Source organism: Pan paniscus, chromosome 4, assembly GCF_029289425.2.
Source record: "Pan paniscus chromosome 4, NHGRI_mPanPan1-v2.0_pri, whole genome shotgun sequence".
Lineage (NCBI taxonomy): Eukaryota > Metazoa > Chordata > Mammalia > Primates > Hominidae > Pan > Pan paniscus.
Genome location: NC_073253.2, coordinates 43,785,481 through 43,812,440, shown reverse-complemented (window position 1 = coordinate 43,812,440; position 26,960 = coordinate 43,785,481). Strand labels below are relative to the sequence as shown.

Below are 26,960 nucleotides of genomic sequence, written 5' to 3'. Positions count from 1 at the left end.
TCTATAATTTTTAACCATAATGTGTATAATGTTTAAAACCTTTTTCTTTTCTTTGTTTTGTTTTTGAGACGGAGTCTCGCCCTGTCGCCCAGGCTGTGGTGCGATGGCGTGATCTCGGCTCACCGCAACCTCTGCCTCCTGGGTTCAAGAGATTCTCCTGCCTCAGCCTTCCAAGTAGCTGAGATTACAGGCGCGCGCCTCTATGCCCAGCCAATTTTTGTATTTTTAGTAGAGACTAGGTTTCACCATATTGAGCCACCGCGCCCTGCCAAAACCTTTTTCAGCTGACCACGATGGCACACACCTGTAATCCCAGCACTTTGTGAGGCCAAGGCTGGTGGCTTACTTTAGGCCAGGAGTTTGAAACCAGCCTGGCCAACATGGCGAAATCCCATCTCTACTAAAAATACAAAAAAATTAGCTGGGCATTGTGACACACGCTTGTAATCCCAACTACTCGGGAGTTTGAGGCAAGAGAACCGCTTGTACCCGGAAGGGAAGAGGTTGCATTGAGCCAAGATTGCACCACTGCACTCCAGCCTGGGCAACAGAGTGAAACTCTGTCTCAAAAAAATAAAAAATTAAAAAAAAAACCCTTTTCCTCTGAAACTATTAATTTACATTTTTTTGGGTCCAATTGATCTTTTTAATAGCTGTGTCATGTTAACATGTTATTGATTTACCTAATCAGTTCTCTACTAATGGATGTTCAGATTGTTTCTATTTTTGTTTGTTTTTTTAACTCTTGTACATTAGAAGCAAACAGTTTTGTAAGTAAGGCTTTCTCAAGGAAACAAAGTATAAATTTCTAGAGACGGGTGGGATCGTTGGGTCAAATAATGTTTTAAATATTTTTGTGATTCTTGTTATGCATTGTCTTTTGTTATTTGTTATTTTTATTACTTTAAAAAATTTTCTGGTATGTCTGAGTCTCCTGAATTGTTATGCATTGTCAAACTGAGTCATAAATAATCTATTTACATTGCTAAATGAATCTTTCTGTTTCCTTATAACTTTTCCAGAATTCTATTATTAGAATTTTTTTTTAACTAAAACACTTTTTAAGATGTTGATTTGCTTCTTTTCCTGTTTTGTGAAATATCTTTTATCATAATCTTTATAGTACAGTTATATTATTCTAATCTTATGTTTATTGAATTGTAGAAAATTTGGAAAATACAGATTCATGTAAAAGTTAAAACAAAAATTACTTGTAATTTTTTTTCTTTACCTTTTTTCTTTGAAGTGTTGTAATCTTGTTTCTTTTTTTTTTTTTTTTTTTGAGGTTTAGTTTCGCTCTTGTTGCCCCAGCTGGAGTGCATGGTGTGATTTCGGCTCACAGCAACCTCCGCCTCCTGGGTTCCGGCGATTCCCCTGCCCTCAGCCTCCTGAGTGGCTGGGATTACAGGCATGCACCACCATGCCTGGCTAATTTTTTGTATATTTAATAGAAACGGGGTTTCACCATGTTAGCCAGGCTGCTCTCGAACTTCTGACCTCAGGTGATCCACCTGCCTCAGCCTCGGAAAGTGCTGGGATTACAGGCGTGAGCCACCATGCCCAGCCATTCCTTCTAATACTTGTAATTTCATTATTCCCATGCAACCAATCTTTTCACATATCTCCTTACAGATTTTCTTTTACACAACTGAATCATGGTTTCAATACAGTTTTGTATCCTTTGGTAATTAACATTTCAGAAATATTTTTCTGAAATATTTAGTGTGAGTCCATTTTTGTTAAAAAAAAAAATGTACATCAGGTGTGGTGGCTTACACCTGTAAGCCCAGCCCTTTGGGAGGCTGAGGCAGGCTAATCACCTGAGCCCAGGAATTTGAAACAAGCCTGGGCAACATGGCAAGATCCGGTCTCTACAAAAAATGAAAAAATTAGCTGGGCATAGTGTGCACCTGTAGTCCCAGCTACTCAGGAGGCTGAGGTGGGAGGATCACCTGAGCCTCGGGGGTCAAGGCTGCAGTGAGCTATGATCATGTCACTGTACTCTAGCCTGGGTGACAGAGCATGACCCTGTCTCAAAAAAAAAAAAAAAAATTCTCATCTGCATTTAGGATTTTTAGAAAATCTCCTCTAGTTAGAAGTACAAAAAATGAAGTTCTTATGTATTCATTTATTGAGATGGAGTCTCACTCTGTCACCCAGGCTGGAGTATAGTGGCGTGACCTCGGCTCACTGCAACCTCTACCTTTTGCGTTCAAGGAATTCTCCTGCCTTAGCCTCCCAAGTAACTGGGACTACAGGCACACGTTGCCATGCCTGGCTAATTTTTTGTATTTTAGTAGAGACAGTTTCACCATGTTCCCCAGGCTGGTCTTGAACTCCTGAGCTCAGGCAATCCGCCTGCCTTGGCCTCCCAAAGTGCTAGGATTACAGGCTTGAGCCACCGTGCCCAGCCAGTTCTGTTGTTTTAATTTCCATTTGTTTATTACAAAGTTTGAACTGTTTATTGTAAGCAGATAAATTGTAGCAAATTAAATTCACAGAACCACCTGGAAAAAGATAAAATGAATACATTGGACATTTTGAGAATGGAGACTGCAGAGAGAGAGAATCCAGAAGCTGAAACTGTATCTGTGTGAGTATTCAGGAAGTAGTAAAAAAAAAAAAAAGTAACTCTTAGGAATGATGGTAATAATTTGTTTTCTACTTAATAAGGTCTGAATTTAATTTTCAAGCAGCATACTTTAAGTTCATTTTCAACCATAGGTGGTTTTGAAACATTCATAATACTCTCTCTGCTTGATATTGCTTATATAAATTTTATGAGTCTATTGAGTTAGCCATTACATTTGAATGTTTACAATATATGCCCCTGGATAATTTTATTTATACTAAGAGATTTTTAAAGGGAATATTTAACTTGAAATAGAAATCTAAAATAGAATGTGAATCTGACTGGTGGATTCTGGGCTCTTCCAGGGGTTACCATTTATACTATGATTTGGGACTAATCCCCTGGAGTTCTACATTATTCTGTAGTATCCTTAGGAGTAGTAGTCTATGCTTGGCAGATGTAGATTTTTCCAAATTTGTAATAAAATTCTATTTAAAAGTGCTTTTTCAAGAGGGCTTCCAGGATTATGTCTTTTTTTTCTCTCTTTTTTTTTTTTTTTGAGATGGAATCTTGCTCTGTCGCGTAGTGGTGCAGTCTCTGCTCACTGCAACCTCTTCCTCCCGGGTTCAAGCGATTCTTCTGCTTCAGCCTCCCAAGTAGCTGATATTAGAGGCGCCCATCACCACACCTGGCTAATTTTTGTATTTTTAGTAGAGACGGGTTTAACCATGTCGGCCAGGCTGGTCTCGAACTTCTGATCTCAAATGATTCGCCCGCCTCGGCCTCCCAAAGTGCTGGGATTACAGGTGTGAGCCACCGCGCCCGGGCGGATTATGTCTTTTCAGGAAACTTGTGAATTATTTCATATTCCAAATGGTTTACTTATTCATGCCAGGGAGAAGGAAATTGGTGACTTCAAAATAAACATTAATTTTATTTCTTTGTGGTTCTAGTTTGGGTGAAAAAAATTGTCTGCAGGAAGGGAGTCAACTAAAGGCTTTAAGACCTGCACAAGTGAGGGGCCGATTGCAAAAGCCAAAGCCAAATGCAGGTAAAGCTGCTGAAAGAAAAGAAATTCTCATATCACAGGAAGAAATTGGGACCAATGTAGAGAAGAATGAAAATGAATCCTGTGCTGATAGAGATGTAAGTACTCTGATTCCTCCTCACATTTTTGGTAAGCAAGTACATGAGCCTTAATATAAGCTTCCCTTCACCCACATACTTACATACATACATACATACATTTATTTATTTATTTATGACGGAGTCTTGCTCTGTCGCCCAGGCTGGAATGCAGTGGTGCGATCTTGCCTTACTGCAACCTCTGCCACCCAGGTTCAAGTGATTCTCCTGCCTCAGCCACCTGAGATCGCGCCACTGCACTCCAGCCTAGGCAACACAGCAAGACTCTGTCTCAAAAAAAAAAAAAAAAATTCACATGATCTATAATGTTTTTGTATTTTTAGTTGTGCGACTGCAGGCTCACACCACCACGCCTGGCTAATTTTTGTATTTTTAGTAGAGACAGTGTTTTGCCATATTGGCCAGCTGGTCTCAAACTCCTGACCTCAGGTGATCCACCCGCCTTGGCCTCCCAAAGTGCTAGGATTACAGGCATGAGCCACTGTGCCCAACCCCTTTACCCCCTTTTCAAAACAGTGCTGCACAATTTGTGTGCATCATTTATTACATTTTTGGTCAAAATCTCATAGCCAGCAGCTTTGCTAGTTGTAAAGCCATTTTAGATTTTGGGCATTTACATGATAGATAATCTGTTTCACCTGACCTCATATTTGGACTTGCTTTTCTGTATCACTTAGTGGATGTTTGAATTAATCTTTTGTTTTGAAGAGATAAGTACATATGTGAGTTTTAACATTGGCTTAAACAGCATAAAGTGTTAAAAGCTCCCTAGTAAGATACAATTCCAAGAACAAAGACTGTGAATTTTAGATTATTTACGTAGTCTTTGTGATAAAGATAAAAGTTGTCATGTTTTGAGATTTCAATTTCTTATAATTCCCATGGTCTGTAGGCCAGGCATGGTGACTCATGCCTGAAATCCCAGCATTTTGGGAGGCCGAGGTGAGAGGATTGCTTGAGGCCAGGTGTCTGAGACCAGTCTGGGCAACATAGTGACACTCTGTCTCTACAAACAAAAATTTTTTTAATTAGCTGGGCTTGGTGGTGTGCTCCTATAGTCCCAGCTACTTGGGAGGCTGAGGCAGGAGGATCAATTGAGCCCAGGAGTTCAAGCCTCCAGTGAGCTATGTATAATTATGCCGTTGCACTCCAGCGTGGGTGACAGAGTGAGACCCTGTCTTAAAAAAAAAAAATTCTGGCCATGCGCAGTGGCTCATGCCTGTAACACCAGCACTCTGGGAGGCCGAGGTGGGCGGATCACGAGGTCAGGAGATAAGAGACCATCCTGGCTAACACGGTGAAACCCCATCTCTACTAAAAATACAAAAACGTTAGCTGGGTGTGGTGGTGGACGCCTGTAGTCCTAGCTACTCGGGAGGCTGAGGCAGGAGAATGGCATGAACCTGGGAGGCGGAGCTTGCGGTGAGCCGAGATCGCACCACTGCACTCCAGCCTGGGCGACCGAGCAAGACTCCATCTCAAAAAAAAAAAGAAAAAAGAAAAAAAAATTCCTTTGATCTATAATGCATTTATAGTAATCAAAAGAATTCAGAAAGATAGACCCCACAGGGGTATTTCTAACAGATGAAACCAAGGCAGTTACTTGTTTTTTGATTGGAAGGAAAAGAATGGGGCTTTGAGATATCCTAAAAGGAGTAACTCATGAAATTTTCTAAGATAGCTAAAGAAAAAACATTAAAAGTATTTTAAAGTCACCATTTTATAATGTTGAATTTTTTACCATTTTATACTTAAATTGGACAACATTTTCAATGAAATCTGTTAGGCCTCATTGTGAAACCTAAAACATTAGAAAAATTTGTTTGTTTTTAAGACTCCTCAACACATGGAAGATCAATCACGTAAAGATTTTGAAGAGGAAGATGTCATATTACAGCCTGAGAAAAATGATTCTTTTCAAAATGTGCAGCCAGATGAGCCCAAGGTTCTTAATGAATGTCTAAGGTAAGCATCATTTTGTTGATATATAATCTTTGGATTTTGTAAAAAGTTTTAGAACTCAATCAGTTTTTTAAAGCAGAAGCAATTTAGATGGATTTGTTGTCTGCGTGTCTAGTTATGTAGTGTTTAAAAATATAACTTCACCTTTCAAGAAAGTTTATGTTGTAGCCTTTATGTGAATTTCTCAGATGGTTTGAAGAAAGCTACTCATCATAAATTAGTACTTGAGTTAACATGAATAGCCTTATCACTTTATTTTATTTTATTTTACTTTTTATTTTTTGAGACGGAGTTTCACTCTTCTTGCCTGGGCTGGAGTATAATCTCAGCTCACTGCAACCACTGCTTCCCAGGTTCAAGCGATTCTCCTGCCTCCGCCTCCCGAGTAGCTGGGATTACAGGTGCCTGCCACCAAGCCCAGCTAATTTTTGTATTTTTAGTAGAAACAGGGTTTTACCATGTTGGCCAGGCTGGTCTCGAACTCCTGACCTCAAGTGATCCACCTGCCTTGGCCTCCTAAAATGCTGGGATTACAGGTGTGAGCCATCACACCCAGCCAGCTTTATCACTTAACATGCGTATTAAAGTATATGTTTATGTTCAAATGTAAAATGCTACTTATTTTTAAAATATTTGTTTCTTTGGAATTAGATTGAGCACATATTGCCTTTATTTAAGATTTATAAATTTTATTTAAAACTTATGTATAGAAACCCATACTGCTTATAGTCAAAGTCTTTTCTATTTTTTATTTCTTCCTTGGAGGGTACCAAGCCAGGCTGATGGAATTACTGGTATACTATTTCAGCTTTTCACTTTGGAAATGTTTAATGTGTGCAAAAGTGCAGTAGTGGACTCCCATATACCTGCTGTCCAGTTTCAGTAATTAATATTTTACCAGTCTTTACATTTAAAGGCTAGCCTATGCTATACTTTCTTACAGCTGTATTAGCCTATTTAAATAGTACCTAGCTGGGCATGGTGGCTCATGCCTATCTAGCTACATGGAAGGCTGAAGGAAGAGGATTGCTTGAGCCCAGGAATTAGAAGCTGCAGGGAGCTATGATTGGGCCACTTTACTCCAGCCAGGGCAACAAAGTGAGACAGACTCCTGTCCCTCCAAAAAAGAAAAGTACCTAACCTGAGAGTGAAAGCTAGGTTTCCTGAACTACTTTAAAGATCTTTATTGGAAGACAAAAAAATTTCTCTATTTCTTGTTGCCTTCACTATTCCTTTGTTTCTTATTCCTCCCCACTGCCCAGATTATTTTACTAATGTGCACACAGTCTCTAGGTAGAAGTTTGTATGACTACATTACTTGCTGCATATCTCTGATATGGATTTTAATTACAGTTAGCTAACAAATTGTTCTTTTTATTTATATTTTTTCAGTTTAAACTAGAGTCTATTAATAGATACTGTGGCTTGGTAGAAAATTAAACTTTTCTGAATGGGCTCTGGGTTTTAGAACACTGATGGACACTGTAACTAATACTCAATCTGATCTCAACAACTTTCCTCCCCATGGGCAGTGTCATTTCTGCTTTGTCATGTGATCTTTCTAGCCTTTGAGTCTCCAGAATCCTCAAAAGCAATTCTAAGATTCTGTGTTTTATCAAATTATACACCTATCTATGTCTAACAGAAAGTTTTCCCCCTCCCCTACTCCAAATATGTTGGCCTGTTCAAGATGCTGTGTAAGAGAGATAGTAGGAAAACAGTCTCTCAAAGAATGCATTAAAAATTCTTTAGGCTGGGCATGGTGACTCACACCTATAATCCCAGCACTTTGGGAGGCTGAGACGGGAGGATCACTTGAGGCCAGGAACTCAAGACAAGCCTGGACAACATAGCAAGACCCCATCTCTATTAAAGAAAAGGTACTTTATTAGATAAACTAGTGAATATTTCTTTGAAATTTAATCTTCTAGGTTAATTTTCCATCTTACCTACTTCATATAAATATTTTAAGTTTTTTGTCATGATTGGTGATGTTTGTTTGGAGGTTTATATATATATATATATATATATTTGAAACACACACACACACACACACCCCCCCATATTTTTTTAAAGACAGGGTCTTGCTCTGTCACCCAGGCTGGAGTGCAGTGGTGTGATCATGGCTTACTGCAGCATTGACCTTTTGGGCTCAATTGATCCTCTTGCCTCAGCCTCCCAAGTAGCTGGGACTACAGGTGCATGCCACCACATCTGGCTAATTTTTAAATTTTTTTGTAGAGACAGGGTTTCGCCATGTTGCCCAGGCTGGTCTTGAACTCCTGGGCTGAAGGGATCCTCCTTCCTTGGCCTCCCAAAGTGCTGGGATTATAGGTGTGAGCCACCACGCCTGGCCATGAATATTTTATAGATTCTTAAACTCCGTGTTTTAGAAAAACACATATGCAGACCTTAAAGCACATTTATAGTTTTGTGCTCATTCCATACCTTATTTTCTCCATTCATGGTCCTCTTGTTTTGCCTTTCTTCTCAAATTTGTGATCTGAGGAAAGTTCGTAGATCCACTGTATATTTTAAGTTGAGAAATAATCTAGTTCAATTTTATATCTGATATCCAGTCTCAGATACTGCCCTTCAGTTAATTCTGTACTTCTTTTGTTACTTAGAAACAATCAATCTATTGCTTTGCTGGAATGGCAGTTTAAAAAATCTAAGCACATAGAATATAATTATAACATTGCATATCTGTATCTTACAATCTGAACTGTTATGGAAATAATGAAATTATTAATAAAGCCTTTGCTTCAAGCATTTATATGTTTAAATAATATGCCTGTTTTCAAAATGTGACTTTATAAAGATAGTTTATCTCTTCCCATGATACCCAAACCAAGATTGCTAGCACAGTAATCTCACTAAAAGCTAGATGTTTCTGGATGGAGATGAAAAGTATCATAAATCAAAAAATGGAATGTGGTCCATTCAGGACTAATCAAATTAAATTTCCTTTATTGATTGCTGTTAATTTTACATTTAACGTTGTCAATTGCTAAAGTTAATGATGGATATAAACACTTCAGTTATGTAAACAAGTACAATTTGAAAAGCAATCTTATTCCTAAGGACCTGTCTTACAGTATCAAAAATTGCATTATTGAAAACAGTTATTTCAGTGAGGAAGGATAGTTTAGGACCTAAAGAAGTTGAAACAAGCAATAGCATACTTTTGTTGTTTTGTTTTTGTTTCTGTTTGAGACAGAGTCTTGCTGTGTCGCCCAGGCTGGAGTGCAGTGGCATGATCTTGGCTCACTGCAACCTCCGCCTCCTGGGTTCCAGCTATTTTCCTGCTTTAGCCTCCCGTGTAGCTGAGATTACAGGCGCGTGCCACCACGCCCTGCTAATTTTTGTATTTTGAGTAGAGACAGGGTTTCATCATGTTGGCCAGGCTGGTCTCGAACTCTTGACCTTAAGTGATCCACCTGTCTCAGCCTTCCAAAATGCTGGGATTACAGGCTGAGCCACCATGCCCAGCCTAGCATACTTTTAAGCAAATCTTTTGCTTATTTGTTTTGTTTTTTGTTTGTTTGTTTTGAGATGGGATCTTGCTCTCTTGCCCAATCTGGAGTGCAGTGGCATGATCATGGCTTACTGCAGCCTCATCCTTCCTGGGCTCAGGTGATCCTCCCACCTCAGCCTCCTGAATAGCTGGGACTACAGGTGCACGCCACCTCACTTGACTAATTTTTTTTTTTTTTGGTAGAGATGGGATTTCTACCAAAAACTCATGGGCTCAAGCCATCTGCTTCAGCCTCCTGAAGTGCTAGGAGTACAGGCATGAAGCATCATGCCCAGCTCAATACGTCTTTTTTAAAGCTGTTGAATGTATAGTTATATACCTGTTCAGTCCGACATGGCCGAATAAATCTAATCTAGTGTTTCATTTGATCTAGCTTTTGCCCAATATTAATAACTTTTCCTAACCAGTCATTTAAAAGCCCTTTCATTCATTTATATGTTTATTGATTTTACCCTCTATTATAATAAACAGAAAGCAAAACAAAAAGTGCTGCTGCTTTTCTGGAGAGCAAGGTGCTTGTTTTGGATAGTGGTTGTGTGCCCAGTAGCATTCAGCAAAGTATTATTGTGTATTTGGTCTGTCCTTTGATTCTTTACTTATATTATGAAATAACAAGCCTTTAGAGAACTATCTGTATAGGAAATCTCATATAAAATTGGTTTTAAAAGGTGAGGAGGGCAGACCTCATTTGTAGTCCTAAGACTTAATCTTGGTCAAGTCATACTTGTATCCAGGTATTTGAGGTGGTCAGGTCTATTATGGCAAAGCATTTGTCTGTGTAAAAGATAGAAGGGATGAAGAGGTAGAAATAGCAGACATACATCAATCTAGCTCCAATGCAGAGAACTGGAGAGTCTTTCACAGTCAGTATTTATAAATGGTAGTGTGAATGACAATTGGAAAGACACTGTTAGGATCAAATAGCTTCTATACTGATTGACCTTACTAGATATATATATATTTAAACTTATTGCTGTGATTTCAAAAGGTGGGATTTTTTTTCTTTTAATTTTTAAATTTTACCCAGCGATTCCTAGGCCTTCCTTAATTTTTTTGAATTTGAGAGTTTCTGGTGTTTCTGTAGTGATTTCTCAAACATCATCTCTTCAGCAGGCAGTCTGGTTTAAAACTTGATTGTGTGCCCCCCTTTTTTTTTTTATAGCGTTCAAGAGAATAATAAGGCAAATAAACTTAACCAAGTCCCAATTCTAAGGACTCGATTTCAGAAACCAAAGCCAAATATAGGAAGAGGAACTGGAAGGAGAGAAATTTCCTCAAAGGAAGAGGTACTAGAGAAGATTCTTGTCTCTGGGGAAATGGTGGCAGCATTGAGAGAAACCGTAAGACTAGACACCTCACCAAAGGAGATGGTACCAGCAGAGATTAATACTAAAGAAATGCAGTCAGATTTAAAAGAAACTGGAAGAAGAGCCATTTCTCCCAGGGAGAAGATTCTAGATGTGATTGATGTCACCATGGAAATGGAGACAGGTCTGAAAGCAATGGGAAGAGAGATTTGTCTAAGGGAGAAGACGCCAGAGGTGGTTGATGCCACTGAGGAAATAGACAAAGATTTGGAAGAAGCTGGAAGAAGAGAAATATCCCCACAGAAAAATGGCCCAGAGGAGGTTAAGCCTCTAGGTGAAATGGAGACAGATTTGAAAGCAACTGGAAATGAGAGTTCCCCAAGGGAGAAGACACCAGAGATGACTGATGCCACTGAGGAAATAGACAAAAATTTGGAAGAAACTGGAAGAAGAAAAATATCCCCAAGGGAAAATGGCCCAGAGGAGGTCAAGCCTGTAGATGAAATGGAGACAGATTTGAACGCAACTGGAAGAGAGAGTTCTCCAAGGGAGAAGACACCAGAGGTGATTGATGCTACTGAGGAAATAGATTTGGAAGAAACTGAAAGAGAAGTATCCCCACAGGAAAATGGACTAGAGGAGGTCAAGCCTCTAGGTGAAATGGAGACGGATTTGATAGCAACTGGAAGAGAGAGTTCCCCAAGGGGGAAGACACCAGAGGTGATTGATGCCATTGAGGAAATAGAGATAGATTTGGAAGAAACTGAAAGAGAAATATCCCCACAGGAAAATGGCCTAGAGGAGGTTAAGCCTCTAGGTGAAATGCAAACAGATTTGAAAGCAACCGGAAGGGAGATTTCCCCAAGGGAGAAGACACCAGAGGTGATTGATGCCACTGAGGAAATAGACAAAGATCTGGAAGAAACTGGAAGAAGAGAAATATCCCCAGAGGAAAATGGCCCAGAGGGGGTCAAGCCTGTAGATGAAATGGAGACAGACTTGAAAGCAACTGGAAGAGAGAGTTCCCCAAGGGAGAAGACACGAGAGGTGATTGATGCTGCTGAGGTAATAGAGACAGATTTGGAAGAAACTGAAAGAGAAATATCGCCACAGGAAAATGGCCCAGAGGAGGTCAAGCCTGTAGGTAAAATGGAGACAGATTTGAAAGAAATTAGAGAAGAAATTTCCCAAAGGGAAAAGGTGCTAGCAGAGATCAGTGCTATAAGGGAAAAGGAGATTGATTTGAAAGAAACTGGAAAAAGAGACATTCCCATGATGGAGAAAGTATCAGGAAAGATGGCTGTTGTTGAAGAAATGGAGGCAGATTTGAAAGAAACTGGAAAAGAAAATTTTAGAGAGAGAGGATCTGAAGAGATCTGTGTTACTGAGGAAAAGGTGGCAGAATTGAAACAAACTGGAAAAACAGACATTTCTCCAAGGGAAAACGAGCTAGAGGAGACCAGTACCTCAAGACAAACTGACACACATTTAATGCAGAGCGGTAGCAATGACTGCAGTGCTATGCCTTCACTAGATATTCAAGTATGTATTTTTCTGTCCTTTAAAAGTTTTTTGAATGCTTTTTTCAGAGGAAATAAATAATTCCATGATTATTTTGTCCTTAAGTCCAACAACACTTAAAAATCTCTAGAAGTCTAAAGTCTTTTGTAGCCCTAAGTTTCTATGTTTCAGTGCCTTGAAGAAACTGTACGTTCTTTTTTAAAAAGATAACTTAGGCTGGGCACACCTTTAAACCCAACACTTTGGGAGGCCAAGGTGGAAGGATTACGTGAGCCCAGGAGTTTGAGACCAGCCTGGGCAACATAGAGAGACCTTGTCTCTACAAAAAATAAAATAAAATAAAATAAAAATCAATAAAATAAATAAAAAATAAAATATAATAACAAGGTGTAAGTCTGTAGTCCCAGCTACTTGGGAGGCTGAGGTGAGAGGATCACTTGAACCCTAGAGGTTGAGGCTGCAGTGAGCCGTGATTGTGCCATTGTACTCCACCCTGGGTGACAGAGTGAGACCCTGTCTCAAAAAGAAATAAAACTTAATAATTTCCAACTGTGAAAAAGTCACTGTTATTATTATTTTTCTTTAAGTCAGATGGGCAAGGATCAAACTTTTCTTTTGGCTTAGGTTTGAGATCCCAAAAATGTCACTGTTCTTAATGTCATTTGAAGTTACTCTTTTAGGTAAAAAAAGAATAGGAAATTAGACTGAATTTGTACTAACCCTAGCGTGAACACACATTATTTCTTTTGGCCACATCTGTATCTGCTTTTGTTTCTTGCCCCACCTGACTTACTTCACTTCTAAAAGTTCTTTTTGTTTTTTCAAGTCACTTTGAAGTTCATGATCTTCTAACATTTTCAAGGACTTTTTTTTTCTTCTAACTTTTAAAAATAGATAATGACATTTGTGGTTTGGAAAAGTAATAATATGCAACATAAAAGGGTTTCCTGAATTCCAAGTTTTTAACATTTGGAAATTAAATTTTATTCAAAAATTTAAAACTTCTAAAGTTTTAAAGGAAAGTGTTTAGAATTTAGTAGACTTTTGTTTTAAATATATAAGATGTTTAAATACTCTTTTATTTGTGCTGATTTACTATGACTGTTCCTCTAGAACATTAGCAGTGAAGTACTGTCGATGATGCATACACCTGTAGAAGAAAAAAGAAATTCTGAAAAAGAAGTATCAAGTCACTTCAGTCATTTCAAGATTTCTTCACAGACTCATGAATCTGATAAAACAGAAGTCCAGGGGATTCAATCTCCAGATGTTCCAGAGCAGTTTTCAGATATTAATTTAAGGTACAAGTGTGTTTTTAAAGAAGGAGATATTAAGTTATAGTTGCAGATTACGTTAAACTAAGTGAGGTTTCAAGATATAACATATACAGGATAGTGTTAGAGCTTTTAAGATAGTTTTGGGAAGACTGGGAGAGAGGATTGAGGTCACTCTGACAGTCAGTTGTGAAAGTTACTGACATACAAAATTGTATGTAACAGTCTTAAATCAATACAGGTTTGATAGACTCATATTTTCTTTGTGCAGAGATGGTATAATTCCTAGGCTCATACCTGGATTGTACCACTCGTGGTTTTCAGGATCTGCCAGATAGTTCGATTTGTTTTCCTGTTAAGAATTAGAATTAGGCCAAGTATGGTGGCTCACACCTGTAATCCTAGCAATTTGGGAGGCTGAGGTGGGTGGATCCTTTGAGCCTAGGAGTTTGAGACTAGCCTGGGCAACAGGCTGTAGAAACCCCATCTCTATAAAATAAAAAAACAAAAACTAGCTGGGTGTGGTGGCACATGCCTGTAGTCCCAGCTACTTGGGAGGCTCAGATGGGAAGATCACTTGAGCCCGCGGAGGTCAAGGCTGCAGTGAGCTATGATTGTGTCATTGCACTCCAGCCTGGGGGACAGAACAAGACCCTGTCTCCAAAAAAAAAAAAAAAAAAAAATTAAATGTTTACCGCCAGTCTCTAAGGTTGTACTGAGACTCCGTTTCCACTGCCCCTTCAGTTCATTCTAAAGCTTGATAATCCTTGTTCCAAAAGCAAATCTCTTCCTCAAGAACAGAAGCCACTTGAAATTAAACCAGCACCTTTTGTGAGGAGCCGATTCAAAAGACCAAAACCAAACTTAGCAAGAGCAGCTTTGAAGAGAGAGACTACAGAATCAGAAAAAAATATATATGAGAAGAAATCAGAAACCAAGAAAATGGAGACTATTGTGATGCAAGAAAATAATGAACAAACTGAAACTCTCCCTTCTCAACATGTGAGTGATATTTGAGATGGAAGTTCTGTGTGGGTGTTTTTTTTTTTTTTTAAGTTATTAGGACTACTAAAAGCACCTGGCATTAAAATTTTACAAATATTTCTGTGTAATTTTTGCTGCATGTGATATTGCTCCCATGCTTAATCTGCCTCATTGTTCCACATAATTTGTGTAAGAATCTCAGATATCTGATAATGGGCAAGCGTGTTGTGGGAAAGCGTTCAGGTCTGGGCTCTGGTTCCAGTTCCAGCTATGTGACCATTGATTAAACAATTTTCTTCATAGAAAAAATGACAATAATAGTTTTTAATTTTTTTTATTTTTATTTTTTTGAGATGAAGTCTCACCCTGTTCCCAGGCTGGAGTGCAGTGGCACGATCTCGGCTCACTGCAACTTCCACCTCCCGGGTTCAAGCGATTCTCCTGCCTCAGCCTCCTGAATGCTGGGACTACAGGCGCGTGCCGCCATGCCCGGCTAATTTTTTTTTTTTTTTTGTATTTTTAGTAGAGATGTGGTTTCACTATGTTAGCCAGGCTGATCTCGAACTCCTGACCTCGTGATCCGCCTGCTTTGGCCTCCCAAAGTGCTGGGATTACGCTGACCCATGGCACCCGGCGAGAATAATCGTTTTTTATTTCACTCTGTTGTGAAGGTGAAATGAAGAGTTAAAAGCTTGATTTGCGTTAAAGGTGATATTTTATTTACTTTATTAACTTGGTCCATAACAGATTAAGATTGTGTGACATACCATCAAAAAAACATTGAAACGAAATGAATAATTATAAACTGAATGTTTTCCACATTCAGTGGAAGTCCTTTTTAGAATTAAAATTCTTATTTGATGTCTTAAAATAGCTCAGTACTTTACTGTGCATCAACATTTGTACTATTTCTCCTAAGCTTATATTCATAAAAGATAAGTTACATTTGTATTATACTTTCTGATTATAGAAATTTCAATTTGGAAAAATATATGTATTCTAAAAAGTAAGAGTCTTTTATAATGTCACGTCCCTTTCCCCCAAGTTAATCATACAGCAATTTTGAATATATCCACTTATACTTTTTCGTCTTACAGTTATAAAATAATAAAATGGGAAGGTATTTTTATTGTTTTCCAAAATGCTTTCTGATTTTTCCACTTACAGTATTGTGAGCTGCTTTTTAGATCAGTACAAAGAGATATATCTTCTTTTAAATGATTAGGTACTATTGCATTGTAAATAAATTAAAATTTATTTATTCCATCCCCTAATGATAGATCTGTTTTATTTCTGATTTTTTGTTTGTCTTTTCCGGTGAGGGAGGTGGTGCTTAAATTGTTACAATAAGTATTTTTGTGTGTGTATTTCTACTTGTTGAGTATTTATAAGATACATTTCTAGAAGTGGAATTGCTGGGAATTTAGAATTTTGGTATAGACTACCCTATTATTCTTCACGAAGATGATATCAGTTTATACTTGTAAAGTTCTTATTTCCTTATACTTTTAGCAACCGTGAATGAAATTTTTTTTCTGTCTTCTAGGATGAAGCTTCCCTAATGATATCAAGAGAAAAAGACACATCAGGTCACAGGAATGAGGAGGCTGTGATATTGCCATGTACACAGACTGAAAGGAACCTTTCACCTTCAAATTCTTGTGAACCTAAAGAGGAGTCTCAGTCAGCACCAGTCCAGAAAAATGACTCAGTTGTTTCTGTGGGGTAAACAGTGATTTTCTTTGACAATATAAAATAAGAGAGATACTTCTTTTAAATATTTCTAATTTTTATTGAGATATGTTAATGCATTTAAAAAGTGAACATAAAGAATATTGGTTTAATTTTATTGATATAGCAGACTGCCTAAAATATAATATCAGATTGAATTCAACACCTTCTAATGGTTGCCTGCTTATCTGCATTGTCAGCTGCGTAAGAGCGTATACAAAGCAATGCGTTTAAAAACTACAAGTTGAGCATCCCTAATAAAAAATTCTCAAATGTGCCACAATTTAAAACTTTTTGAGAGCTGACGTGATGCTCAAGAAATGCTCAGTGGAGCATTTTGGATTTTCAAAGTAGGGATGCTCAACTGATAAGTATAATGCAAATATTTCCAAATCTAAAAAAATCTGAAATCTGAAACATTTCTGGTCCTAAGCATTTTGGATGAGGGCTACTCAGCCTATATGTATATAAGCTATATATATTCATTACCTTTTAAAAAGTAGTATACACATAAGATAAAATTTACCATTTTAACTATTTTTTAACATACAGTGGCATTAAGTGTATTCACATTGTTGTCCCGTTGCCACCACCATTCATCTCTAGACTTTCTTTTTCATCTTCATAAAATGAAACTCTCTACCCATTAAATACTCATTCTCCTCTTCCAGCTCCTGGCAACCAACATTCTATCTGTATATTTAGCTACTCTAGGCGTATTATATAAGTTTATTACCTTTTAAGAATTGACATAACTGTTTTCTTTTGTAAAATAAGATGTTTATAATCAGAAAGCAATTTCCCTTTAATGGTACAAAGTATTTTTTAGAGCGTTTATTAGAGGAGATCCAAATTTTACATTTTTACATTAGTTTTCAGCTTTTTACAGTCAAGCGCCCTGCCTTTCTCCCTGTCCCCTTGTTTAGGACTAATAATATAAACACTTTCCAGCAAGAAATGAAGGAAAGTGTTATCCAAACTGCTCGACAAGTAAGGGGCCGACTTCAGAGACCGAGACCAAATATAAGAAAGACAGGACAGAGGCAAATAGTAGACAAAGGTGAAGCCAAAGGCATAATTAAGGAAGGAAGAACGATATTATCAAAAGATGAAACTGAAAAGAAAGTCTTAACTGTGGTGAGTTATTGTTATGTAATTAAATTTAGCCTTTTAATGCATTTAAAATGTCAAGTTATAGCTCAGACATAGCTTAGAAATACAGGCATCTGACACTTATTCTACTCAATGAATACAGTTTCCAGTTTTGTTTCAGATTTGCTCTTCTGGATTTTTTTTTAAGTGAAAATAGATTTATTTCTTTTCTAATTAATGAAGCTATTCATTGTAAAATGTTCCATTAGGACAAAATAATATAATAAATACCGCAAATCTTACTCTGAGATAACCACTGAAAACCTTTTGACATATCTTACTGGATCTATTTCCATGCACACATATGTGCACACTTATGCAAATTTAAACAATAAAGTCATTACGTACTATAACTTTCTGTTATTCACTGAATACTATGTTAAGTGGCTTTCTGGATCAAGAAATATGTTAGTTACATCATTTTTGCTGTATAACATGCTGTTTTGAGTAACAGTTTAATCTCTTATTGATGGATCTTTTGGTATTAGGGAAAAAGTCTAAGTAGTGTAATGTCTAAAAATGTTCATTTTAGGTAGTTTTTATTTTTCTGTTAAACAATGCAAAGTCTAGATTTAAAATAATCTTTATTTGAACCAAAAAGCTCTTTCTTAAAAAAAAAATTAAACTTTGTTTATTTTTAATTTCATAGCAGGTGACTATTATAGTTTTCAAAGTATTATGTAAACATATTACTGCAATAATCTTTGAAACTTTTCTCTGAACTAGGCATCCTTGTTTTTGGCAACAGAATGTGAACATTACATATCCAGTTTGAATCTAATTTTAAAGAATTAACCACCCATGGTGGTATCCGCCTGTAATCCCAGTTACTCAGGAGGCTGAGGAAGGAGGATCGTTTGAGCCTAGGAGTTTGAGACTAGCCTGGGCAGTATGATGAGACTATCTCAAAATAAATAAATAAAAATTTAAAAAAGAAAAGGGATTTTAAAAAACTAAATATCTTAATGGTGGAAATATTTTAAGAGGTATATTCTGCTATAAAAATAACATACTAATATGATTTTGTCTTTTCAGTCAGATTCTCAAATTGAAACTGAAATTGAAGTTCCATCCTCCGCAGTTCCAGAACACAGAATGTATGAAAATCAAAGTCAGGTGGTTCTTGTAGAAAACCTTCATGTTAACAAAACAAATGAAACAATCAGGTGAGTTTGCTTTTAATGAGAAAAACATAAGACTTTTCAAAGATAAAAGTTATATTTTTGCATAGTTGACTTTATATATTAATAACTTCACATCCTGAAAATGTTAAAAGGATAAAGTAATAAATACTTGTGATACTAGAGTCTTTTAAATCTGCTTCTCGAATACTGTATGAATTGCAAGGCTGATATTCTTTTAAGTATATGATATTCCCTTAAGTATATGTAATTTCTCTGAAAAGTTTGACAAGCATCCTACTTTTTGGTACCAAAACTAAATTTTTAATAGTAGACAAAGATTCTTAAGTTCTCTGTATCTTTTTTAGAAATTTAGGCCAGGCGCAGTGGTTCACGCCTGTAATCTCCCAGCACTTTGGGAAGCCAAGACGAGAGAATCGCTTGAGTCCAGGAGTTCAAGACCAGCCTGGGCAACATAGTGAGACCTTGTCTCTATAAAAATAACAAATAAAAAAAAGAAAAGAAGTTTATAACCTACTGACTAAAATTCATTAATAGGTAGTGCTATAAAGTATACTTAACAGTATACTATATTTAGAGGTAACTACATCGAAGCCAAATGGTAAGAATGATATCTTTTAATTGAGATGAGCTAGTAGGGTGAAGAAGTTTTAACATTACCACTTTTATTTATTACTTGCTATCTGCCTTCTCATTATTAAAGCAAGATGTGTTCTTTTCTTTAGTAAAAACGCCTTTCCTTTCTGTATGTAGTTCTTGGTCCATCTAACTTACTGTCTTAGTAACTAGAACATGTTGTAGTGAAGTATTTATTAATTTTCCTCCAGGATGTTTTCAGCACTTATGAATATACTTTAAATATTTCAGCTTCCTTTAATTAGGTAGAGTGACTTTGGCTTTCTGGGAAATGCAGAGGAGATGTTATTGTATCCTTTTTTAACCCTCTCTAGTTAGGTGAAGCTAGAATTTGGGCATGTTAGGTCATCTGTCAAAACAGGTGCTATTGATTTATATTTTCTTTTTATTATATTTACTTTTTGAGACAAGGTGTCTCACTGTGTCGCCCAGGATGGAGTGCAGTGGCGCAGTCACAGCTCACTGCAGCCTCAACTTCCTGGGCTCAAGCAATCCTCCCACCTCAGCCTCTCGAGTAGCTGGGACCACAGGTGCACACCATCATGCCTGGCTAATATTTTTGTATCTTTTTGTAGAGATGGGGTTTCACCATGTTGCCCAGGCTGGTCCTGAACTCCTGAGCTCAAGTGAACTGCCCATCTCGGCCTCCCAAAATCTTGGAATTACATGGTGAGCCACCGTGCCCAACCTCTGTTAATTTTAGATGCTTGAAGTAGTTTGCTTTCATTTAGACAAGTTTCTAATGTGAAGTTTTTATTTTAGTATGGATTACTTTTTTTTTTTTTTTTTTTTTTTTTTTTGGAGACAGAGTCTCAAGAGTGCAGTGGCTTGATCGTGGCTCATTGCAACCTCCGCCTCCTGGATTCAAGTGATTCTTGTGCTTCAGCCTCCCGAGTAGTTGGGATTGCAGGCACCCACCACCACACCCTACTAATTTTTGTATTTTTAGTAGAGATGGGGCTTCACCATGTTGGCCAACCTGGTCTCAAACTCCTGACCTCAGGTGATCCACCCACCTCAGCCTCCGAAAGTGCTGGGATTACAGGCATGAGCCACTGCGCCCAACCTGGATTACTTTTGTTTTCAATATTACAGCCCCTCCCCCCGCTTTTTGTCTTAAAAAGCCTTAAATTTTTTTTTTTATATATATAATAGTTATACATATTTTTGGACTACATGTGATATTTTGATACATTATACACAATATATAATTACCAGATCAGAGTAACTGGGATATCCATCACTTCATACTTTTATCTTTATATTGGCAACATAATTTTCTAGCTATTTTGAAATAATACAATAAATGATTGTTAACTATAATTTTTCCTACTGTACTATTGAATTCCAGAACTTATTCCTTCTATCTAACTGTATTTTTATACACACTAACCAGCTTCTCATTACTCCCTTCCCTCTTGCCTTCCTAGCCTCTGGTGAGCACCATTCTAATCCCTACCTCCATGAGATCCACTTTTTAAGCTGCTACATATGAGTGAGAACCAGCAATATTTGTCTTTCTGTGCCTGGCTTATTTCATCTAACATAATGACCTCTAGTTCCATCTATGTTGCTGTAAATGACAGGATTTCATTCTTTTTTATGGTTAAATAATATTCCATTGTGTATATATACCACACTTTCTCACTTTCTTTATTCATTTGTTGCTGGACACTTAGGTTGATATTATGTGTTGGCTATTGTGAATACCACTGCAGTAAACATGAGAGTTCAGATATCTCTTTGATACACTGATTTCCTTTCTTTTGGACATACACCTGGCAGTAGGATGGCTCAATCAAATGGTAGTTCTATTTTTAGTTTTTTGAGGAACTTTCATACTTTTTTCCATAATGGCATTCCTACTTTATATTCCCACGAACAGCCTATGAGTTTTCCCATTTCTCCACATCCTGACCAGTATTTGTAATTTTTTGTCTTTTTAACAGTAGCCATTTTAACGGCAGTAGGATATCTCAGTGCAGTTTTGATTTGCGTTTCCCTGATGATTAATAATGTTGAACATTTTGTCAGACACCTGTTGGCCATTTGTATGTCTTTTGAGAACTGTCTGTTCTCTTTTGCCTATTCTTTAATCAGATTATTTTTTTTTTTGCTATTAAGTTGTTTTTGTTCCTTATATATTCTGGTTATTAACTTTTGTGAGATGGATAGTTGGGAATTTTTTTCTCCCATTCTGTAGGTTGTCTCTTCACTTTGTTGATTGTTCCCTGTGCTGTGCATTGAAAAGTCTTTCTATATTGCTTTTATTTTAAGATTAAGGCCAATTTTTACTTCACATTAATTTTAGGTTCCCTTAGCCATTTTTTCAGTTTTTAAAACTGGATATTTTATTGAAATGTTTTTTACTAAAATGCATTACACTTATATTACAAATGCTATATTGGATTAGGTTGATGATTGATCTCAGAGCAATTTAACTCTGATAATGTCTAGGAAACATTACAGATGAATTTGTTTACATCATTCACTTCTCCTAATTACTAATTATGGGATGATTTTCTATGTATAATCCCTTTTTGATCTCAAAGAATTATAGAATTTTACCACTGAAAATAACCTTATATACTCATTTATTCCACAAACATTTTAGTGTCTGCTGTGCACCAGGCGTTGTTCTAAGTGCTGATGATGTAGGAATAAATGAAGAAAAAAATGCTGTCACTGTGGAGTTTATATTCTAATTGAGGAACAGATTATAAACGAGAAATAAGTTGAATAAATAAGTGATAAATCAGTAGAGAAAAATAAAGTTTTGAGTAGGGAGTGTTGTGACTGGGGATTCACTTTTTAATCAGCAGTGACCAGAGAAAGCTTCATTGAAAGGGTGCATTGAAGGCCGGGCATGGTGGCTCACACCTGTAATCCCAGCACTTTGGGAAACCAAGGCGGGCGGATCACCTGAGTTTGGGAGTTTGAGATCAGCCTGACCAACATAGAGAAACCCCATCTCTACTAAAAATACAAAATCAGCCAGCCGTGGTGGCGCATGCCTGTAATCCTAGCTACTTGGGAGACTGAGGCAGGAGAATCGCTTGAACCTGGAGGCGGAGGTTACAGTGAGCCGAGATCGCACCATTGCACTCCAGCCTGGGCGACAAGAGCGAAACTCCGTCTCAAAAAAAAAAAAAGATTAGTTTTTAATGCAGATCTTTCAGAGAACTCAAGATAGGTACTTATATATCCAGTTATTCTTTATAAATATTCAGGTTTATATTAGTTTTTTTTTTTTTTTTTTGAGACAGAGTTTTGCTCTTGTTGCCCAGGCTGGAGTGCAATGGTGCAACTTCGCCTCACTGCAACCTCCACCTCCCAGGTTCAAGTGATTCTCTTGCCTCAGCCTCCCGAGCAGCTGGGACTTCAGGCATGCACGACCATGCCCAGCTAATTTTTTATTTTTGGTAGAGATGGGGTTTTTCCATGTTGGTTAGGCTGGTCTCAAACTCCCGACCTCAGGTGATCCACCCACCTCGGCGTCCCAAAGTGCCGGGATTACAGGCATGAGCCACCGTGCCTGGTCTCTATTAGTTTTTAAGCTTCCTAATTCAGATCTTTGCCAGTTGCTAAAATATTGTCCAGGAAACCATTAGATAGCTATTCAGGTTACCTTGGGAGCTCTGGCTACCCTCTTGAATGCTAAAACGTCTTTTTCTTATTTGGCAGATACAGATGGATTATATTGAGAACCTTATGACATTGGTTGTCAGTAAACCCTTTTTAGTGAGAGTTCAGGCATGTGGTAGGAGAACAGACTCTACCCTTCAAGCCTACTTTAGAACTAGAAGTATCGAGTTGGTTATAACTGTCATATATTTGTTCATGCTTTGGGGGCCCAGTTGAAGGCATTTGTTTAAAGTGCCATTATGAAATCCATCTTCAGCTACTTGCCTTTTTTTTTTTGGTATCCTTTGATTTCTCTGAAAATTAAAGTAGCATGAAATCATATAATAGAATGAATAAATGAAAGTTTAAAAAGATTAATATTATTGTAAAACTTTTTCAGGCTCTATAGAAAATGGAAGCTATAAATGCTTTATAAGTTCTTCTTTTCATATCAGCAATGTGTGGTTTCATTTTACGTGCTTGATTTTATTGCCAATTTATATATAGTCCTTTGAACATAGAATTGATTTGTATCCAAAATTGTTTGATGTAACAGCTGTTATATCAACAAGAAATTCTGATTTTTGTTCTTCAACATGATTCATACTTCATTCTAGACATGAAAATAAACCGTATGTTCCTAGTTCAGCACAAATGACAAGAAGGAAATTCCAAAAGGCTAAGCCAAATTTGGGAAGAGCACACAGTAAGAAAGAGGAACCAGTTTTAGAAAAAGGCACAACAGATCAGAGCAAGGAAGGCAAGCCAGAAGATCATTTGCTGCAGAAAGGAGCTTCCAACACCCAGCTCCTTCTAAAAGTAAGTTTGGGCAAAAAAAAAAAAAAAAAAATTTTTTTTCTCAGTGAGGTCTGTTTTGTCAAGATCATGAAGAGCATGAGTAAAATACAGTTTTGACTGCCGTACTGTAACCATTTTCATGAAAAGTGACTTTCTAGTGTTGTAAAAGATGAGCAACCAACTGCTTGTAGATATGTGTAAACTTAGAGGTTTAGGCCAAACTACCAAACCAAATTAACATAGAGATTGTTTCTGTAGTAATACTAGCTAATTTCTTCTTAAATTTAAGGAAAAAGCTGAGCTTCTGACATCTCTGGAGGTTTCAGCAAGAAAAGATTGTGTAGGTTCCAAAGAGTCTGCTTTGGCAAAAATAGATGCGGAATTAGAAGAAGTTGGACCATCAAGAAGGGTTGGAGAGGAAACTGTAGGAGATAATTCACCATCTTCAGTTGTTGAAGAGCAATATCTCAATGAACTAGCAAGGTAACATTTTATTTAACAAAATGTTTCACAGTAAGAAATAAAAATCACTTAACTTTTACCTTAACTTACTGGTAGAACAAAATTTTTGGGTGTTGAGTCTGTTAGACATGGGTAGAAACTTGAGCAAAGAGTAGTATGTATGTATTAGCTAAGTAATTAAGGTGCTCATTCAAATGGAGTCACACACACAAATAAAGAATACCCTACTTCTATAGTTTTCGAAGAAAATGGAAAGAAACTTAAGTTCTAGAAACCAGCACTGCTCTAGTGGATTTCTGCTGCCTCCTTTTTCTTTTAACCTATCTGTTTACCCAGTAGGATAAACTAATACCACATTTGATCTCATATTCTGTATTTACTGGTCCTGTGTCTTATTTTGTTTTTGAGACAGTTTCACTCTTCTCGCGCAGGCTGGAGTACAATTGCGTGACTCGGCTCACTGCAACCTCCACCTCCCAGGTACAAGTGATTCTCCTGCCTCATCCTCCCGAGTAGCTGGGATTACAGGCATGCACCACCGTGCCCAGCTAATTTTTGTATTTTTAGTGGAGATCAGGTTTTACCATGTTGGCCAGGCTGGTCTTGAACTCCTGACCTCAAGTGATCTGCCTGCCTTGTCCTCCCAAAGTGCTGGGATTAGAGGCGTGAGCTACTGCGCCCAGCTGGTTCTGTGTCTTTTATCCCTTTTTCTTCTAATAATTTTCAGTTTTGTGTTTATTTTATCTTCACTTTCATATTACAGGAAAGAATGGTCCAGAGTTAAAAACTTACTATGAAAAATTTGTAGGTAGATAACTAAGAATTAACTCTGAGTGAGAAACTAGTAGTTAATTCCTTTTTTATTTTCACAGCATAAGATTTTAAAAGAATGGGTGGTGGGAATTTTCATTTTAATGACTGGAACTGGAATTTCACTCTAAAAGTTTGGTTTTCATTAAAATTATCCTTGCATACATATGACCTTATTGTTGTTTTGATTAAATATCTAGCTGTCCACAACCGTTAAAAGAAACAAGTTACTCTAAAATTGCCCTGGATGGGAAAACAACTATCTCTTCTACATCTGAGTATGAGAGAAATCGTGGTGAAAGGAGAAGTCATAAAAAGATCAAACCAAATGTCACCAGAGGTCGTGGATCAAAACGAGTTCGGGGTAAGACCCCTAAGAAGGAACCTAGAGCTTCCAAGGCCATGCTGGTGACTCTTCGGGCTTCCCAGGAAGAAGAAGATGATGCTGACGATTTTGAGTCTGACTATGAAGAAGAAAGCTATCATCTTGCTCCCGAAGAAGTAAACAAAGCTCCAGTATTTGTACCTGTTGGTCTCAGATCTCCTGAACCTGTTTCTGCTCAGATTGAGGAAACAATGGAAGAGGTTTGGTTTTTTTTTAAATCCTTGGTACTTTATCTTACTTGGTTTTCACCTCTTGTTTCTTTTAGGGGATCATTATTTCTTCTCTTAGTGATTATTAGGATTTGAAGAGTTCATTCTCTAAATAACCTCTACCAAATATAATTTGGGGCCTTGTATAACCTTTTGTGATTGCTCAGTCCCTATGGCCCAGGCCCAGCAAGGGAGTCAGTATAACAAAATGAGAGAAATCTGCTTACACTTGTACCTGGAAGCTGTTTAGTCTACTTTCTGATTAATCTTTCAAACATTTTGGCAGGTGTTTTCTGGTTGATAGAGAAGCTAGAAGGGACATACTTTTTTTTTTTTTTTTTTTTTTTAATTTGGACCAGACGTGGTGGCTCACGCCTATAATCCCAGCACTTTGGGAGGCCGAGGTGGGTGGATCATCTGAGGTCAGGAGTTTGAGACTAGCCTGACTAACAAGGTGAAACCCTGTCTCTACTAAAATACAAAAATTAGCTGGGCGTGGTGTCAGGTGCCTGTAGTCCCAGCTACTGGGGAAGCTGAGACAGGAGAATTGCTTGAACCCGGGAGGCGGAGGTTGCAGTGAGCTGAGATCGTGCCACTGCACTCCAGCCTGGGAGACAGAGCGAGACTCTATCTCAAAAAAAAAAAAAAAAAAAAAAAGAAGAGTGCTAAAATACATGTAACATAAAATTTACTATCTCTCTCTCTGTTTTTTTTTTTTTTTTTTTAAGACAGGGTCTCAGTCTGTCACCCAGTCTGGAGTGCAGTGGTGGGATCTTGGCTCATTGCAACCTCCATCTCCCAGGTTTAAGTGATTGTCCTGCCTCAGCTTCCTGTAGCTGGGACTACGGGTGTGCACCACCAAGCCTGATTAATTTTTGTATTTTTGGTAGAGGCAGGGTTTTACCATGTTGGCCAGGGTGGTTTTGAACTCTTGACCTCAAGCAATCCACCTGCCTCGGCCTCCCAAAGTGCTGGGATTACAGGCATGAGCCACCATGCCCAGCCATCTTACTCATTTTTAAGTGTACACTTCAGTGGCATTAAGAACATTCACATGTACGTGTTGTCATGCTACCATCACTACCATCCATCCACAGAACCCTTTTTTAAAATTAATTAATTTAGAGATGGGGTTTCGCTATGTTGCCCAGTCTGGTCTCAAACTCCTGAGCTCAGGCGATCCTCCCTCCTCGGCCTCCCAAAGTGCAGGGATTACAGGCATGAGCTACTGCGTTCTTTTTTAAGATGATTAAGACATCCCGCAATGAGTGGTTGTTCCCTAGCCTGGCAAAAAACCAAGATACAAGATACAAACACCTGTCCCTTGAGCCCCATCTCTATGCCGTCTGGCCTGGCCACTCTCAGGTCTGCCTTGCACCCCTAGCGAACTCTTTTTATTTTGTTAAAACTGAAATTCTATACCCATTAAACAATAACTCTCCATTCCTCCCACCCCCCCCAACCTTTTGGCAACCACTTTTCTACATCTTATCTCTTTAATTTGACTCCTCATGTAAGTGGAATCATACAGTATTTTTTTGTGTGACCATTTTATTTCATTTAGCGTAATGTTTTCACAGTTCATCTATGTTGTAGCTTATGTCAGAGTGTTCTTCATTTTCGAGGTTCAATAATATTCCATTGTGTGTGTGTATCATGTTTTGTTTATTCCTTTATCATCAATGGACACTTGGGTTGCTTCCACCT

At 37.7% G+C, this 26,960-nt stretch overlaps 1 protein-coding gene across 3 annotated transcripts in view; it reads left to right on the top strand.

Annotated features, from left to right (window-relative positions):
* The window catches only part of BDP1 (B double prime 1, subunit of RNA polymerase III transcription initiation factor IIIB), a 286,362-nt gene that overhangs the window by 219,773 nt on the left and 39,629 nt on the right, over positions 1 to 26,960 (top strand). For all 3 annotated transcript variants that reach the window (XM_063604208.1, XM_055112321.2, XM_034959980.3), the window contains 12 exons: positions 2,502 to 2,593; positions 3,526 to 3,718; positions 5,553 to 5,683; positions 10,381 to 12,067; positions 13,160 to 13,347; positions 14,100 to 14,322; positions 15,851 to 16,029; positions 16,962 to 17,172; positions 18,223 to 18,353; positions 23,207 to 23,408; positions 23,677 to 23,870; positions 24,860 to 25,244. In XM_063604208.1, coding sequence (XP_063460278.1) covers positions 2,502 to 2,593; positions 3,526 to 3,718; positions 5,553 to 5,683; positions 10,381 to 12,067; positions 13,160 to 13,347; positions 14,100 to 14,322; positions 15,851 to 16,029; positions 16,962 to 17,172; positions 18,223 to 18,353; positions 23,207 to 23,408; positions 23,677 to 23,870; positions 24,860 to 25,244 — 3,816 coding nt within the window. The remainder of the gene's footprint in view (positions 1 to 2,501; positions 2,594 to 3,525; positions 3,719 to 5,552; positions 5,684 to 10,380; positions 12,068 to 13,159; positions 13,348 to 14,099; positions 14,323 to 15,850; positions 16,030 to 16,961; positions 17,173 to 18,222; positions 18,354 to 23,206; positions 23,409 to 23,676; positions 23,871 to 24,859; positions 25,245 to 26,960) is intronic.